Source organism: Mobula birostris, chromosome 5 (genome assembly GCF_030028105.1).
Source record: "Mobula birostris isolate sMobBir1 chromosome 5, sMobBir1.hap1, whole genome shotgun sequence".
In the NCBI taxonomy this organism is placed as follows: Eukaryota; Metazoa; Chordata; class Chondrichthyes; order Myliobatiformes; family Myliobatidae; genus Mobula; species Mobula birostris.
The window spans coordinates 30,857,665-30,877,066 of NC_092374.1; the positions used below are offsets into that span (position 1 = coordinate 30,857,665).

Below are 19,402 nucleotides of genomic sequence, written 5' to 3' on the forward strand. Positions count from 1 at the left end.
TGTATGAATTTATTGGTGTGCTTTTAAGCAAAAATAATTGTTTGTTTCAACATGACCATAAATTCATTACCTTGATAATAGGTTTTAAATCAAATGCCCACAGAGGCTGGAAAAATAAAAACAGAAATTGCTAGAAATACCCTGGGCAGGCTGTATTCATCTTTGATTAACAATGTTAACTGTTTTCCTACAGATACTGTCAGACCTTTAGACCAGTAAGGCGTATTCTGTTGTTTTTCTCCTCTTGTGAATTTTAAATTTAGAATATGTTAGTATTGTTCAAATTCATTGTCATGGTACATAAAAGTCATGAAAATTATCTTTATGAAGCAGCAACACTGTACGTTGCAAATATAATGCACACAAGACGTTGGAGGAACTCGGGCAAGGCAGCATCAGTGGAAAAGAGTAAACAGTCGTAGTTTTGACCTGAGGCCCTTCATCAGGATTGGGGGAAAAAGAGATCAGAAGGTGGGGGGGAGGAAGGAGAAAGTACAAGGTGGTAGGTGATGGGTGTAACAAGGAGAAGGGGGAGGGGTGAAGTAAAGTGTTGGGAAGTTGATTGGTGGATGAGATAAAGGGCTGGAGATGGGGGAAATCTGATCGAGGACAGAAAGCCATTGATGCAAGAGAAGGGGAATGGGAGAGTGGTGAAGGAGAAGTGGGGGGGGGGTGAAATAGGGCAGTTACCGGAAGTTCAAAAAATTGATGTTCATGATCGGCTGGGAGGCTACCCAGATGGAATATAAGGTGTTGCTCTTCCAACCGGCGTGTTGCCTCATTGCGGCAGTAGAGGAGGCCATGGACTGACGTGGCGGAATGGGAAGTAGAATTGAAATAGGTGGTAACAGAAGATCCCATATTTTCTGGAGGACACTTACTACCTTGTCACCTAACACCTACTGCCTTGTACTTCCTCTCTTCCCCCCGCCCCCCAATTCCCACCTCACTTTGACTTCTCATCTCTTTTTCCCCAGTCCTGTTGAAGGGTCTCTACTGGAAACATTGACAGTTTGATGTTGCCTGGCCTGCTGAGTTCCTCCAGCATTTTGTGCGTATTACCCTGACTTCCAGCATCTACAGATTTTTCTCTTGTTTGTGATTCGACATTGCAAACATGACAATGCTAATTACATAAACTTAGCATAAATTACACTCGCAGAACTGTATAAACAAAAAGCAATGTGCCAACTTTAAACAATGAGTCCTGACGAAGGGTCTCGGCCTGAAACGTCGACTGTACCTCTTTCTAGAGATGCTGCCTGGCCTGCTGTGTTCACCAGCAACTTTGATGTGTGGTGCCAACGTTAATGCAAGTTGAGGGCTAGAATGTGGTTGGAGATGGTATCTACCAGAAAAACATTAATTCTATCTGTACCTTTGAAAACTTTTTCACTCAGTAATAGGCAAACTGTCAATGGATAGTCCGGAGTAACTTGGCTTCAATAAATTCCTTGCTATTTAGAAGAATCTTTATCATATAATTAAGGAATCAAAATGCATTGTCTCTTTATGAATTACATGGAGATTCAGTTGATCCTAGTTTACTTTGTCCAACAGAAAATTGTGACAAAATTCCAAAATCTTGCTTTTAAAACTTGTTGCTAAAATACCAATTTCTTTTTTGTATGTTCCTTAGAAATAACACTATGAATTGTATGGCATTCAGTCAGCATTTTTATTAATTCACTTCTCATGACTTGACAGGATTCTGAAAATACTACTTCAGATGAAGAGATGAAGGTGGCAGAATTAAGGCCACCCCTGACTGAAATACCAATCACTCAACCAAAAGTAGTTGCACTGAGTAAAGAGAAAAGAGGTCGGTAATAATTAATGCACCAAATTTCCTGATAGATGAATAAACTTGTCAGAATCTGATTGCTGATAAGAAATAATGTATTTTGGAAAGATGCGTAATTTACAGAAATTTGTTGGCATTTCCTGTATCTATTACCATGCATCAAGCACTATGCAAATGCCAGTGACTGAACTTTGGCGTGTACCACTCAGCCTTTCACTTACTTTCCATGTCCTTTATACCCTACAAATTCATCGCTGAATCAGATTGTTTTAGAAAGAAGCAAATCAGACTTCAAAAGGCAGAAAAAAAACTTGATTAACTGTGAGATAGAGAACGCAACAGCTGCTGAAAATCAGAATCTGTTTAAGTGTTGCATTTTCAAACAGGCTGTTGTTTTTTATTAACCTGGCTCAATCGTGCTTTGTAATCTAATAATCAGAAATGTGTTAAGAGTTACTGAGCTGAGTAACATATCAGAATTAGCAGTGTATAATTTAACCTGTGAAGTGTACCCAGTTTTGCCTTCTGCACGGATCTTCCTTCCACAGCAATCAACTATATATTAATTGTTGACTGCTTTGCCTGATCCATTCCTTTTGAAAGGATCATGATAGGATCATAATTAACTTACTATTGACATAGTGAAAGAATTTCTCCCTCTGATAGCAGGATATTGTTCCTTTACAGGATATATTGTTTAGCTCTGTTTTACTGAGTACCCATGTTCTGTACTGAAGCTATGAAATACAAGTGGCTTAAATGCTGTAACTTCCCTCGAGCACATGATTGCACAATAGTTAAACAACAAAATAGTTGCAGCTACTCTCGGCCTGAAATTGAAATAGGAACTGCTGAAAAGACTCATCAGGTCAGGCAGCAGTGAAGGAGTAAGAAAACCAGAGTGAAAGTTTCAGGTTGAACATCCTATACAGAAATGAGAACATTTAGAGAAAGAAGTGTTTCAGAGAAAAGCGCAGGGCAGAGAACAAAGGGAATTGATTACGTTGCTTGAGTATGGGTGAAGGAGTTTATTGCAGCTAATCTGTAGGTAGTTAGTGTATAGGTGAAGGAAAGAGAGAAAGACAGCCGTATTTGAACAGAGATGCAGAACACAGCAACTGCTGTAAATCTGATGTAGAGCCGAGAGATGGAAGCACAGCGAGCTTATCAGGCAGTACCTTTGGAGAACTTGCCCAGGAACACAGAGCAAACTGGAGATCTAAAACAAAAGCAGAAAATGCTGCAAGTATCTTCAGTATCTGCTGGTTTTTCTTTTGCTTTTAAATATGGGGCATATTCTGATGTAGGTTTTCAGTTGATGGCTGGTTACTGTCAGCTTACCCTTTTACTTCTGATTACCAGCAGCTGTTGCATTCTGTATCTCACACTTGAATCCTTTTTTTGTTTGAAATGGATTAAATCTTCAGATTTGCATTCTGAAGTTTTGAAGAAATTGGCTGTGGAGTTAATGGAAGCACTAATCGTCATCGTCTGAAACGTGATAGGTTCTGGAAAAGTTCCAACTGTGTTAACCCAACCACTTAAGACACATTGGAAAGAGAAAATGGGAAAATTCAAACCAGTTAGTCTTGCATCAGTCAAGAAAATGCTGGTATCTTTATTAAGGAAGTAGTAACTGGATGCAGAAAATAATAAGACTGGGCTGAGCAAACAAGAATTAATGGAAGGGAAATCCTTTTAGACAATTCAGTTAAAACTCTGAGATTGGAGCTAGCCACCTGATGTGATGTACTTGGAAGGATGTTGTGCCTGAGAATGTTAAATAAAACGAGAAAGGAAAATGGTTAATATTCTGGCACGGATTGTGAAATGCTTTACAGACTGAAAGCCATAGCAATAAATAGGTAATTTTTAAGTTGAAAGACTGTGAATAGTGGGATGCTACAATGAATATCAGTGAAGAGGTCTTTGCAATCTTTGGTCCCATCATCCAAATCTTTGACAAAGTTCAAAGTAAATTTATTATTATGGTACATCTATGTCTCCATATACAACCATGAGGCTCCTTTTCTTTCGGGGATGTTTAGTAAATCCAAGAAACACAATAGAATCAATGAGAGACCATACCCTTCAGGTTGGACAACTAAAAAGCCAACTAACTGCAAATACAATAAATAAATAAGCAATAAATATCGATAACATGAGGCGAAGAGTACTTGAAAGTGAGTCCATAGGTTGTGGGAATAGTTCAATGATGGGGTTAGTGAAGTTACTCACTTAGTTCAAGTGTCTGATGGTCAAGGAGTAAAAACTGTTCAGAAACCTGGTGGTGTGAGTCCACCATCCTAACTATGGCTCCATCCGAATGGCGGCAGCAAGAGGTGAATATGCCCTGGTTGTTGGGGTTACGTGATGATGGATGCTGCTTTCCTCAGATGGCGCTCCATGTAGATGTGCTCAGTGGTGGATAGAGCTTCACACATGATGGACCGGGCTCTGTCCACTACTTTTTCTTAGGCTTTTCCCTTCAAGAGCATTTGTGTTTTCTTATCAGGCAATGATGCAACTGGTGAATATGCTCTCCACTGCACATCTATAGAAGATTGTCAAAGTTTTAGATGATGTTGAATGGTAGCAAACATCTGAAGAAATTGAGGTTGTAAATGGCATTTGTGTGCTGTGACCAGGGCAGGTCCTCTGAAATGGTAACACTGAGGAATTTAAAATTGCCAACCCTCGCTACATCTGATCCCCTGATGAGGACTGGCTCATGGACCTCTGGTTTCCACCTCCTGAAGTCAATAATCTGCTCCTTGGTCTTGCTGATGTTGAGTGAGTTAGTTGTTGTGGCACCACTCAGCCAGATTTTCCATCTCCCTCCTATACACTGCTTTATCGCCACCTTTGATTCAGCCAATAACAGTGGCAGCAAACTTAAATGTAGCATTGGAGCTGTGCTTAGCCTCTCAACCATAGGTATAAAGTGAGTAGAGCAGGGGGCTAAGCACACAGCCTTGTGGCGCCCCTGTGCTGATGGAAATTGCAGAGAAGATGTTGTTGCCAGTCCGAACTGACTGGGGTCTGTAAGTGAGGAAATCGAGAATTCAGTTGCACAAGGATGTATTGAGGTCTAAGTCTTGAAGCTTAGTGATTAGTTTTGGGGAGATAATAATATTGGATGTGGAACTGCTGTCACTGAAGAGCAACGTGATATATGCATTGTCACTGTCCAGATGTTCCATGGTTAAGGGAAGAGCTGAAGAAATGGTATCTGCCAATTGGAGTGGATGTGAATGGCTTCTCAGGCAGGAGTTGGTGTGTTACATCACGAACCTCTCAAAGTACCTTATCAGTGGATGTAATTGAGCCAGGCCTACTGATGATATAAGCTTGGATGCCTTTGTGGGTTTTGAGGTGGCAACAGAGTGGCTCTTGGGGATGCAGATAGACGAAGGGAATCAGTTGATGATGTGGCAAATTGAAGGTAATATACATTAATCAGAGGTCTATCACTTTTTGGGAGGGGGAAAAAATAGAAAAGCACATTTTAAATTGTGAGTCACTGTCATAGTTAACAAATGTGTTTCAATCAGGATGCACTTGGTATGTTACGTGCAATTCTTGTCACTCCAATACAGGAAGGATGTTCAAGTTTGTCATCTGACTGTACATCTATCCAACCAAATGAAACAACGTTCTTCTGGACCACGGTGCACCCACAAAACATATATCACACATAGAACAAAACATTACCATAAATAAGTTAACAAAATATAATTCAAAATGCACATAGTGTGTGGCACAGGTGAACAGTAAACAATGCGGTAAACAGCTCACTGTCCTAGTGGCGAGATTTTAATGGCGGCAGAGTATTTTACTTTCACAGCTTGAGGGAAGAAACTGTTACCCAGTCTGGCTGTGCTTGTCCTGATGCTCGCTTGCCTCCTCCCGAATGGTAGTGGGCCGAACAGATTGTGGGATGGGTGTAGGGACCCTTTTGTCTACAATACTCCCAGTAAATGTCACAAATGGGGGGGGCGGGGGGAGAACACTGATGATCCCCTCGGCAGTGTGGTCCATTGCCTTGCGGTTTCCATAACACACAATGATGCAGCCAGACAGGACACACTCGATGGTGCTCCTGTAGAAGTTGTTAGAATGTGGGAAGGGAGTCTTGCAGTCTCTTCAAACTGTAGGTGCTGCTGTGCCTTCTTGAATAGTTGAGGCAGTGTTGTAGGTCCAGGTGATATAGTCTTTTGTATACACACCAAGGAGCTCGACCCTCTTCATGGCAGAGCCATTGATGCACAATGGAGAGTGGCCAACCTGTGCCTTCCTGAAGTCCACAGCCACCTCCTTTGTCCATGTTGAGACTTGGGTTGTTCTCACACTTGTTTGATGAACCTCTCACTTCCTCTGCCGACTCATCATTGGTGCTGATAGTATCATCGGCGAACTTGACGATGTGGTTTGAGCTGAATCTGGCGGTACAGTTGTGAGTCAGCGTGAGCAGCAGTGGACTGAGCGCATGGTCCTGGGGGCACCGTTGGTCAGCGTGACACAGCTTGAGGCGTTGCTGCCTGCTCAGACTGACTGAGGTCTTAACATCTCGAAGTCCATGATCCAGTTACAGAGGGGTTTTCAGTCTCTAGAAGGACAGTTTACTCACTAGCCTCGGGGATGGTTGTGTTTAAACACAAAGCTGAAGTTGATTAACAACATCCTGGTGTACAGGACCTCATTTTCTAGGTGGGATAGGACGGAATGAGGAGCTGAGGCTATGACATCATCAGTGGATTGTTAGAGTGGTAGGCGAACTAGAAAGGGTCTAGTGTAACTAGAAAGTGGAATTTCACACAAACCATTGCAATTCATGATCTTTTTTTAAAGTCACTGCTACTGTGTGGTATTCATTCATCAGCACCAGAACAATGGCTGCCTTGAAGCTTATAGGGAGAGTGGACAGTTTCAAAGAGATATTAAAGATATCCATTAAGATCTCTGTTAACTGTGCCACACAATCCCACAGCACCTGATCAGGTACGTTCCCCAGCCTTGCAGCTTTGCGTGGGTTTACCCTGGCTAGGATTCTCCTCGCCTCAACAAGAGCCAAACAAAGGTGCCTGTTCCTCAGAGGGACAACTGGGGGGGAGGTGGTTTGCTCCATGTCACATTGTTCGTTGCATCAAATTGTGCACAGAGGGCAGTTGGTGTGTCAGGAAGGGAGGCGTCACTGTCACGTAGAGGCTTTCGGAAGAGTACAGAAGAGGATTACCAAATGAGTATCAGGAGAGTTTGGACAAACTTGGGTTATTTATTCTTGGATTTCAGATGTGGAGTGAAAACCTGATGGAAATTTATAGGATTATGAGAGGCATGGATGGTGTATGTGTGAGGATCTTTTTCTCAGGGTAGAAAAACCAAGTACTAGAGTGCATGCATTATAGGTGATGGGGGGAAAGCCTCACAACTTGATCATTTTATTTTAAGATTTCTTTCTAAACATTTTGGCCCTCTGGTCTAATGAGCTTTGTGTCAATATTTTGTTTGATAATTTTCCTTTTGACAGCTATAGGGTGTAAATTTTTCATGTTAAAAGGAACCTTCTTAAAGTTCCGCTGACTTTGGCTGCTTTTGAAATGTGGGACAGCTAGGCTTGGGATGCAGAATGGCTTGAAACTTCCTCTCATTACAGTGAGGGGGAAAAAACTGATTCAAGCTGTAAAGCTCTAGTTATGTTAAATTTACTCAGGAACCAAGTGCTAATTAATAAGGACCTAATAATAGGGTACAATGATTTCTTCAATTTTCAATTTAAATATGGGCAGGTTTTCTAGATGTTATTCACTAGATATTTGCAAGTATTAGTTTTGAAGCTATATTTAGTGTTTATGTAGTGGTGATAGCTGCTGATACAAATGCAGGTTTGCGTAGGTGTGAGTAAAAGAGATTTTACTTACATGTATCCATGTTTTCTTTACTCAAATAGATGATGCTGACTCTTTACTTGAGGAGATAATTCCAAATAGTAATCAAAACAACAGTAATTGTTCAACGCCATCGAGGATATCGGATACTGTTTCCTTCAACACAGGAAGCAGCCAGGAGACTTTGCAGTCTACACCAGACAGAGATACTAAAACTACCGTCCCAGTCCTAAAACGGTAAGTTGGCATCCGAAGGACTTGGAAAATAAATGTCTCATGCTGAAATTGCTAAAAAATAACCAAAGTTTACAGGAATGACAGACACTTGCCAGATAACTCTACTTTCAGTTGGTATAAATTTTATAAATAGCAAATGTATCAAGCCTAATTTTGTGAAATATGCAAGCAACTGAAAAATTAATAAATGAAGTTAGTAAAAGTTGAATCAATACTCCGATCAAAAAGTAAGTGAGGGCAGTTTTGTCTCTGCTGCGGTATTCAAGGCAGTTAAGTTCGAAGTATGTATATGTCACTATATACAATCCTGTGATTCGTTTTCTGCGAGCGTACACACAAATCCAAGAAACACAGTGTAAGTCCACGCCAACAGGACGAGCAAACAATCAATGTTCAAAAGATGACAAAATACAAAGAGGAATAATAATAACAAACAAGCAATAAATGTTAAGAACATGAGAAGAAGAGTCCTTGAATGGAGTCCAATAGGTTGTCGGAACTGTTCAGCAATGGGTTGAGTGAAGTTATCCTCTTTGGTTCAAGAGCCTGATGGTTCAGGGGTATTAACAGTTCCTGAACCTGACGGCGTGGGTCCTGAGGCCCCCGTACCACCTTCCTGATGGCAATAACAAGAAGAGACCATAGACTGGGGTAGTGGGGGGGGTCCTTGATAATGAATGCAGCTTTCCTACAACGTTGCTCATGCAGATGTGCTCCAGTGGTTGGGAATGTGTTACCCATGATGAACTGGGCCATATCTACTACGTTCTGTAGGATTTACCATTCAAGGGCATTGGTGTTTCCATACCAGCCCATGATGTTACCAGTCAATATACTCTTCACCACATATCTATAGAACTCATGTCAAAACTTTGACAAATTTCTATAGTTAAATTGGTTTCCTGCATGAATGTACAACTGAAGTTCTAAGAGAACAGTGTCCACATTTGTGGGTTCCCCTTCCCTCTGTTTTGAGGGATATGAATTTAATTAAATTCTGGTATGTCAAATTATTCCCTTGCTTCATGTTAAAAAGAGGTCCTTGACTCTTTCTACTTGAACAGTGTTTGACCCTGAAACTTAGATTTGGAAATATAATTAAATATGCAGCTTACGTAGGCTAGAAGGTATGAGAATTCCATGGCGTATAAATAACTTTAGAATGAGGTTCGTTTTGTGATGAACTTCAGGCTGTAAATGTTGATCCATTGCGTGTTAATGCTGTACCATTATACAGTTTGCATGGACTTCAGTAAGGCCTCACCCAGGCTGGTCCAAAGGTTAGGTCCCATGGGATCCAGGTTAAGTTAGCAGATTGGCTTGGCAGTGTGAGACATGGTGATGGTGGAGGATGGCGTTTGCGATTGGATGTCAGCAACTGGTGATGCTGGAAGGAGGGTGGTGCTGGGACTCGGGCTGCTTGTAATACACAAATAATTTGGATGTGGATGGAGGTGGCATGATCAGATAGTTTGCAGGTGACACTAAGATTGGTGGAGTGTGGAGTTGGTCTTAGGCTACAGCATGATATTGTTGGTAGTGAAATTGGCTGAGCAATGGCAGATGAAGGTAACACTTAAATATGACAGTGATGCATCTTGGGAGTACTAATAAGGTTAGGATATAATAGACCATAGACATAACAGAATTGGGCCATTCAGTCCATTAAGTCTGCTCCACCATTCCATCATGGCTGATTTATTATCCCTTTTGACCCCATTCTCCTTCTCCCTGTAAACTTTGGCACTCTGACCAATCAAGAATCTATTAACCTCTGATTTAAATATACCCAACAACTTGCCTCCACAGCAGTTTGTGGCAATGAATTCCACAGATTCATTACCCTCTGGGTAAAGAATTTCTTCCTCATCTCCTTTCTAATTGGACGTCCTTCTGTTCTGAGTCTGTGTCCTCTGGTCCTAAACTCCCCGCTGGAAGAAACGTCTTCTCATCCACACTAGGCCTTTCAATATTCCATAGTTTTCATTGAGGTTCCTCCTCATGCTTATAAACTCCAGTGAGTACAGACCCAGAGACGTCAAACGCTCCTCATACATTAATCCTTTCATTTCCCAGAAACATTCTCATGAACCTCCTCTTGACCTTCTCCAATGCCAAGACATTTTTTAGATAAAGAGCCCAAAAAACTGCTAATACTCCAAGTGAGGCCTCATCAGTGCTTTATAAAGTTTCAACGTTATATCCTTGCTTTTATATTTTATTACACTTGAAATGAAAGCTAACATTGCATTTGCCTTCCTCACCACCAACTCAACCTACAAGTTACCCTGTAGGAAATCTTGCATGAGGAATCTCAAATCTCTTTGCACTACTGAGTTTTGTATTTTCTCCCCATTTAGAAAATAATCTACCCTTTTATTTCTTCTACCAAAGTGTATGACCATACACTTTCTGATATTGTGTTCCACCTGCCACTACTTTGCCCATTTTCCAAATCTGTCTGAATCCTTCTGTAGCCTGTCTACTTCCTCATACTACCTGTCTGTCTACCTATTTTCGTATCTTCCGCAAACTTGGCCACAAAACCAACATTTGTCTTCCAAATCATTGACATACAATGTGAAAAGAACCATTCCCGACACAGACCCCTGCGGAACACCGCTCATCACTGACAGCCAACCAGAAAAAGGCCCCTTTATTCCCACTCCTTACTTCCTGCCAATCAGCCACTCGTCTATCGATGCTAGTATCTTTCCTATCGTAGATAGGCTCATAGCCTGTTAAGCAGCCTCATGTGCAGCACCTTGACAAAAGCCTTCAAAAAATTCAAGTAAACAAAATCCACTGACTCTTTGACTATGCTGCTTGTTATTTTCTTAAAGGATCCAACAGATTTCTGCTTAGGAAAACCATGCTAACTTCAGCCAATTTCATCATGTGCCTCCAAGTACCTCAAAACCTCATCCTTAATAATGGACTTAAAACATCTTCCTAACCATTGAAGTGAAGCTAATTAGCCTATGATTTCCTTTCTTCTACCTCCCTCCCTTCTTTAAGAGTGGAGTAACATTTCCAATTTTCCAGTCTTGCGTAACCATTCCAGAATCTATTGATTCTTGAAAGATAATTAATAATGCCTCCACAGTCTCTTCAGCCTCCTCCTTCAGAACCCTGGCTGTAGACTATCTGATCCAGGTGACTTATCTGACTTATAATGACAAGGGTCTTGGGTGTATCGAGGAACAGAGGGATTTTAGTATACAAGTCCATAGATTCTTGTGGGTGGCACTGTAGGTAGATAATATGCTTAAGAGGGCAAGGGGATTCTGGTTTTCATTAGTTCAGGTCCTGAGGGAGGTTGTGCTCCAACCTGATAAAACATTGATCAAGCCTCAGCTTGGGTACTTCATGCATTTCTGGTAATCAAACTGTGGGTGGTGGGGAGGGGGTGAAAAGTGATGGCACTAGAGAAGGTGCGGAGGAGATTTACCAGGATGTTGCCTGATGTGAGCGTTTTAGTCATGAGAAGAGACTGGAGAGGCTAGGTCTGTTTTCCCTCAAGTAGAGGAATTTGGGGAAAGGGGATATGATTGATAAATACGAAGTTATGAGGGATATAGATCAAGTAGCCAGGAGAAATCTTTTTCCCCTATCAGAAGTAAATTAGACGAGAGAATATAAAGGCTAAGACTTTTAGAGGGGATCTGAGAAAGGTCTTTTTCACCCAGAGATGCTGAGTGTCTGGGTTGCACTGATGGAGAGATTGATGGAAGCAGAATTTTGATGACATTTCATAGGTGCCCAGACAAGCACTAGAATCACCTTGCCATTGCGGGCAACAGGCCACATACTAGAAAATGGAGTTAATTATAGATGGGTACCCACAGGTCAGTGTTGATTTTGTGCCGAATGGCTGTGTGACTCGGTGACTATTCAGAAAAGGTGAATTATTTGCCAAATACAATTTCAAAAGGAATAATTTTTTTTAAAGATGTGAAATGAGTACATAAAGTGGGAAAGCCACTGAAAATAGTCAACAGGATAAGCGGAAATAGTGATTTATTGGCAGCCATCCAGTTATTTGTTGCTTCTGCTTGTGGAAGTTATCTTGACACTGCAGGAAACGAATTGCCATTTTTCATCCTGAATACATAATCGTAAATATATCATAAATGCTGATTTATATTCCTGAAATCAAAATTTGGTACCAAACTTTCATTCTTAAAGTAAAATTCATGGTTTCATTGTTCAATCTAGACATCCTTAATTACAAGATCGTGGATAATTCATCTCCTGTTGCTGATTGCTATTGTGAAAAACAGCGGCAGATGTATAATTCAATACTGGCACAGCTGAAATTGGCAATTTTCCATTTTTTTAACATTACTTTTGTGTTTAATTTTGTCTGCAGGAACAATCGATGTGATGCCCCTGAAATATCGCTGCTACAGAACGGAGCAAAGACAAGCACACCACTTCAAAGCAGCATGAGAAGCCCTGAGAGAATTGATACTCCTGTAGAGAACAAAGAAGCCATTAAGTCGTCTGAATTTGAGTTAAATGCCGAGGAGAAACTAGCTCTTCTTGAGAAGGGTATTGATCTAAATAACAGCGCACAGCAATACCAGAAATTGCTAAAGATTGGCATGAATAAGAATGAGCTTGCTGCTGAGGATCTGATACTGAGTTCAGGTGGGGTGACTAAAACTAACAGTAGTGTTGATGGAATTGCAGAACCATCAGGAAATACTTCGGAAAGTAGCGCAAAAGTAACAGAACATTTAAAGAATGGTAATGAGATTCCTATTCCCTTCCCTCAATATCAAATAAATGGCTGCACGGAAGGAGCTAAAAGCCCTCAACCCCATGTAGAATATGGAAAACAATATTCACCTGGCCTATATTCCAGTGCTGATGCCGCGATATCTCGGAGCACTGAAGAGTTGTCCCCACAAAGAGAGTGTCTGCGAGGGCCTGTTGTCAAATCGCACAGTATAACAAACATTGAGACAGGAGGTTTGAAGATTTATGATATTATCAATGACAATGGGCCGCATGAGCAATGTTTAATGGCAAAGGTGCCGCCTGGAGCTGCTCAGGGGCAAAATATAACTCGCAGTAAGTCAGCCAGTCTTCTAAGTGAACAGTCCCTACAGCCATTCACTGGAAATTCTGCATCGTCGTCTGATATTATGTCATGCAAAAAAGCAGTGTACACCTTTGATCAAAATTTCAACCCTCAAGGCATCAGTTTGAAGAGGGGCCCTATGGTTATTTCACAGATGCCTCCTGTACCTCAGTACAATGTCCAGTACAGCAGCAGTGCATTACCCAAAGAGAACATGTGGCCACAGAGGCCAGCCTTTCATACAGAGCAAAGTAATGCAGTTTCCCAGCACCACCTGAGGTCAGAGACACTTGACAATGCCAATTATGTAAAGCATCCTGCAAATATGAACTTCTCCAATCGCAACAATTCCCAGTCCAGCATTCCCAATTACAACATGCAGCAGAGGATAGGGCCCCGGCAGATGGAGATGTGGGGCTGCCCGCCAAATGAGAGGCTGATTCAGACCAGTCAGAGGACCACCTTGCAAAGGCAGAGCAGCATCTCATCCAATTCTTCTGTCACGCTTCCGGAAGCCCTTCACTGCAGGCGGTTTCCAGTCCCTGAGGCAGATTATATGACTTACAGGGATTTGCACACACTGGGACGAGGACCGCCAATAGCTCAGGGTTCACAGAGACCTTTGTCTGCAAGGACTTACAGTGTTGATGGGCCATCTGCAGCCAGGCCTCAGAGTGCTCGGCCACAAGTACCCGAAGCCCCAGAGAGAACAATGTCTATCAGCGATTTCAATTACTCACGGACTAGTCCGACCAAAAGACCGAATGTGAGAGTGAAATCTGAGCATTCTCTTTTGGATGTACAGGGGATCAATAAGGTTCCACCTGATTGGAGGGAGCAGGTGTTGCGTCACATTGAAGCCAAAAAACTAGAAAAGGTATGTACCTTCTATATAAAATAAGTTACTTTGCTGAAGATGTACAGGCTTGAAAAAGGAGTATTGGTGAGTATGTTACAGATATCATTGCACCATGCATGTTATGTTTCTGGAACAGTTCAGAAACTCAGCCATGTTTTCATCCTCATTAGACACTTGTAATAATCATCCAAAGCTTCATTTACTTTCCTATCTTTTGTTTGTAATCATATTAGTATTAAACTTTTGCTAACTGGTTAGTGAAAATGGATTAATGTAGACTTAATATCCTCACTAGCTTATCCACTAAGCTGAAAATTTCAGTCAAGTATTTTAAAATGTTCTTGAAATTGCAATATTCCTTAAATGGGCAAGTGAGTATTTCTCTTCTTTTCAGATATTTATTCATAATCTGATAATACAGCACATAATGTGTGAATTTATGACCCCAAAATGACTTGCGAGATTTATCATCACAATATTTTGCAGTCTGTGCTTACAGCATTTTCACTGGGGAACCATCATTTACGTTTGAATTCTGGTGAGCTATGTGCAAACTTAACAAGATTTGAAGATAATTACATCAGTGGGTTCATAAATTTGGACATTATTTGCCTTGTTTCAAAAATGGTTAGAATATTAATTGACTAAAATAAATTTTACTGAAATAAAAATGCAAAATATAAATCTCAAATATAAAAAATATGATCAATTTTGATTTTTTAGTAGAATGAACATTTTCACATTGAATGCTCTTTGAGACTAATTTGAGCATTTGGTGATCTTGACAGCTTTAGTACTACTGATTCCAAATTAATTTCGGAAGGTGCATGTTAACTCAATTTTGTTACGGTAGACAGCAAACAAGTCTTTGTGGTTATGGGTAGTTTAGGAATAATTTTCAGTTTGCCTGAGGGCAGAAAAGAAAGTGTGCTAATGTTCAGAATGGTTATCATTGCTGGGGTGCTTGAAGGAAAAACTGCTTGAAATGTGTGGACGTGGAAATAAGCATTTTTGAAATTATAAAGATGGAAACATATCCACATTTCCAAACTACCCTTAATAATTGTTCATTACATATTGCATCTGCAGCTGTACATAAGTGACGGTGTCAGCCACTCTTGCTAATAATATAATGCAGTTCCACTTAAAGTGTTTTAGAATGAAAAGCATTCAAGAGTCTAGCAATTTATCCATGAACTACAACAAACAAAGTTTATTTGAATTTTCATTGTTTGAAGTCTATTCTGTAGGCTTGAATAGAATAACACCTTCAATTGTTTACTGTCTCCAAGAATGACTCGTCTTAGTTTTGTAATTGCATATAACAAAGCATTAATGTCTTGGATCATGGAAGCTCAGTTTCTGCCAGTGTAATGTAACAGGGAAGAGATATAATTTGTCTTTTCTAAGGCAAAAATGGATGTAGTAAACACCATTCTATCCCTTGGCAGCCTGGGTAATATGGACTATATTTGTTGTCAATTTGTTGTCTGTTCTCGAGGTTATGTTCTCTAATTATCTCTGAATTTAGTATATTGCCCCATCCTATTGCACATAATTCATAACCTGACAGGTGAAAAATGGTGTTTTCGATATTGACTGAGACTGAATGTTCCACGAACATCAGATAAAGCTGATCTCCATTGGAAGAAGCTTCATGCAACATTTGTATTTTGGTGCTTGTTAGAATTTGGAATTATTTATGCATCTAATCTTTATCAGCCTATAACTACATTAGGGAAAGTAATGGTGTTCTCAACCTTCTGGCTTGACAATGTGACAGAAATGCATTTTTTTAAAGAATGGACATAAAACCTGTCAAACGTTCAACATTTATTTAAAAATAGCAAGCCATTGTTCAGGCAGTAGTAATGTGTGTGCCACTTAACAGGCTAAGGAAAGGTATACTGCAATTTCATCATCTCATCATTAATCACATCCTTTTACTAAGCATACTTCATACTGCATGAGAAATTCACCCTGTTGTTGCAGCATGTGCACATATCTTGGACGACTTTTTGTTTCCAATTGCTGAATTTTTGTGCTCAAGTGGTTGGGAGATAGACGCAGGTAAAATGTTGCTTTGCTTTCTTCAGTGCTGAAGTTGTAACTGAAAGAAACCTGTTGATACAACCTTTATAAAATTATCTAGTATTCACGTAGATAATTTTGAATACTGGAGGGGAAAATGCTAATTTGAAGTAAATGCACTTGTGGCATTTTCAAAATGACCTTATCAGAGCTTTAAAATTCCAGTTGTCTGCTTTGAAACAATCTTCTCAGCAAATATGAATAAAATTGAATGACACCTAATTTACATCAGATTACATATAATGTCTCTCCAACTGTGTTTCATCACTTTCATCATTTGGGAAAGGAACTATCAGCTGAAATTGTTCTGTGTTTTTTCCTATTCTTGATTGCCAATCCATGTTCCAGTATTGAGTATCACTTGATATGGTGGTCCATCAGATTACTCTCAAACTTGACAGCAGTTCTGTTGTGAAAATCGCCATGACTCTTGGCAGTCTGTGAACTATTTTCTTTGGCTAACTCATAGTTAAAATTGTGCCAATCAGAACAATTTCAGAATTCCTAGCGTGTGTTCAAAGTTAGGTGACCTTCATTTGCATATTTGCTGGGCTTTTATATTTTTTTTAGAAGGCTTTGCTGAAGTCATGAGGACAGATTCGGACTAGTCAGTGGCTGGGTCAGAGTATCTGTTTTGATTTGCATGCTGTTCTGTTTGCATGATGCCTTGGGTCCTTGGAGAAAGTCATCTCTTGCAGTTTGTCCTGTGTTAATGCATGCAGCGCTAATCTCTGTGTTAAAGCTGTGGAACTTTCTCCCTCTTTATTCAGAGCATGCTGTCTAGGTCGTTTAATTTCAATTGTGCTGCTTTCAGCAGCATGCACTCTGGAAGCTGTAGGGAACTGCACGACAGCCAGGGCAACCTTGCCTTGAGTGTTGCAGATGGAAGGAATTCCGGAGTGCACATATTCCGTGTGAGTACCAATTAGCATGCATGAGTATTGTAGCAGCTAACTGACAACTAGCTGCAGACTAACTTTTAATAAATATTAACCAACTGGTTTAAAGAAAAATAAAAGTACTAAGTCCTCCCCCCTTTGTTATTTATCTGATAGGTTATTTAATCAAGCTCCAGTACTTGGAAATGAAACAAAATCTTTGCACCTGAGACCAATAATGTTTCAGTTAATGCATGGCAGAAAATGGTAGTGTTTTTAATCCATTTTTCACCCAGTAACAGGATCCTTTGCAGGCACAATTACGTCTGCAGGATTCCAATATGGAATATAGATGTTGAAAATGCTGATGTTCTCAAACTAGGTCCTCCCCAGCCTCTTGGAACATATTGGGAGACAGGAAGGATGGAAGGGGATGGATTCGCTGGGCTGCTCCTACATCTTGTCTCTTCACCTCTGACCCCAGCCCTCCCTGTTTCTTGAACTGCAACAATCAGAAACTAGGTTGACCTGAGAAGAGCTAAGAGTGCCAAGCAGTTTCTCTGTCACCCATTCAGTGAAACTGGCTAGTTGTCATTCTTCTCACAGCTCCTTTCCTGTCACAGCTAGTTCTGTGATCCTCTCCAGGCAGTTTTTGTTCGTTTCTGACATACGAACATTTCTCTAGTAGCAAACCCTGTCATAACCTCGAGTCTGTCCCGTCCTATAAAAATTTGATTTTGGACCACATTTACCAGGAAACTGATCTGTTCTACAATTGTTATTTTATAAAAGTATGACAGAAAAATCTTGTCTCATAGTTTAGATTTGAATATTATATAATCAGAACTTAGAACCCCAATGTCTTACTGTATTTCTATTAATATAGTTTGGAGTGCACTTGCAATTATAGCTGATATGTCATTGCAGCAGTATTTGGACGTTTGTCCCATGCTTCAGTTGGAAAAACGTTCTGTGTAAAAGCAAAAAGCTGTTAATTGCAGAATTAATAACTTGCTAGTGTAAAGAACAATAACTTCAATACAAATTTCATGCTACGTGGCAATGAATGCTTATAATATTTTACAAATATCTTCTAAAATAGTATAAATACTCGGGGTAATATAAAATGAAATTTGTATTAAAACTTGCTCTTTACACAAGTAAATTATTATTCTCCAGTCTTCAGTGTTGACCATAAAAGCATTTTGTTTTGAACATTTTTGTACAGAACATTGCTTTATCACTTGTATAGACCCTTGTTCTGAAGGATACTATTTTTCAAAGCGCTAATGATTAACAGAAGTTTGAGGTTATAACAAAGCAACTAAAATGTAATGTCCTTTTTGAATTTTTTTTCAACTCTACAACAGACTTCCCACCTATCCCGGAAGTTCTGGGAGTCTCCCGCATATTAATAGTGGCTCCCTGATGCCTGCAAATTATATACAATATCCCAGAAATCAATTTTTTTGAGAGCGAATGAGAGAGAGAAAGCAAGAGAGAGCGCAAGAGAGCGCGAGAACGAGAGGGAGCACGAGAGAGCGACTACGAGAGAGAGAGAGAGAGCGCGAGAGAGAGTGAAAGCGTGCCATGGCAGAGTGTTGCAAAAAAAGAAAATATAAAAAGTACATCACCCCAGACTACCCCTAAAGTCTACCCCTGCCTAATAGGGGTCAAAAATAATGACAGTATTGCTCACTGCACTGTTTGCAACAATGACTTTTCTATTGTCCATGGTGTGTTAAGACTGTAAAAGACATGTTGAGGTGAGTTTAACAGGTGTCATTCGTTCATTAGCATAGCTAACGTTATTTAAACTAGCTGGCTAGCTGCAAAGGAGCTACTCTATTGCAGGCATCCCACCTCTCCCGGAAGTTCCGGGAGTCTCCCGCAAATTGATGGTGCTACCTCCCTGAAATGAGTTTTTGCAGGGTGGGATGTCTGCTACAATTGCATGAATTGTTTCTTTCAAGAGTATTGTTCTGATTAAATTGTTATTAGCAATAATTGTGATCAAATCAAATTTCTGTTTACAGAAAGCTAAACTATATAATGTATACCTATTCCTCTTATCAGATGCTTGTAAATACTTTGTTATGGTTTATTCAAAATATATTTTTAAATATTCTAGGTTTTTAAAAATCTTTAAATTATGCATTCTCGTTAAGCTTTAGGTTTTGTTGCATGCTCAGCTTTTAATAAAAACAAATTAATCCGAATCAGGTTTATTATCACTGGCAAGTGTCATGAAATTATACAATACATGATAATATAGAAAAAGGTAAACAAGTACATCAATTACAGTAGAGAGAGAGAGATATATATATATATATATATAAAATAGCTCCATTAAAAATAGTGCAAAACAGAAGTAATATATATTTTTTAAATAGTGTTTGTGGGTTCAATGTTCATTTGAGAATTGTATGACAGAGGGGAAGAAGCTGTTCCTGAATCACCGAGTGTGATGTGTGTTGACCCTGTGTCAATGCAATAGTGCAAATTAAAACTTGACAAATATTGGCATAAAATGTCCTGGAATTGAAGCAAAAAGTG

At 40.0% G+C, this 19,402-nt stretch overlaps 1 protein-coding gene across 6 annotated transcripts in view; it reads left to right on the plus strand.

Annotated features, from left to right (window-relative positions):
* Nucleotides 1-19,402, plus strand: part of erbin (erbb2 interacting protein) — a 226,031-nt gene that overhangs the window by 189,420 nt on the left and 17,209 nt on the right. For 5 of the 6 annotated variants that reach the window (XM_072257788.1, XM_072257790.1, XM_072257789.1 and 2 more), the window contains 4 exons: nt 1,708-1,822; nt 7,755-7,929; nt 12,302-13,895; nt 16,739-16,882. In XM_072257788.1, coding sequence (XP_072113889.1) covers nt 1,708-1,822; nt 7,755-7,929; nt 12,302-13,895; nt 16,739-16,882 — 2,028 coding nt within the window. The remainder of the gene's footprint in view (nt 1-1,707; nt 1,823-7,754; nt 7,930-12,301; nt 13,896-16,738; nt 16,883-19,402) is intronic. The other variant, XM_072257791.1, reaches the window with a different exon arrangement.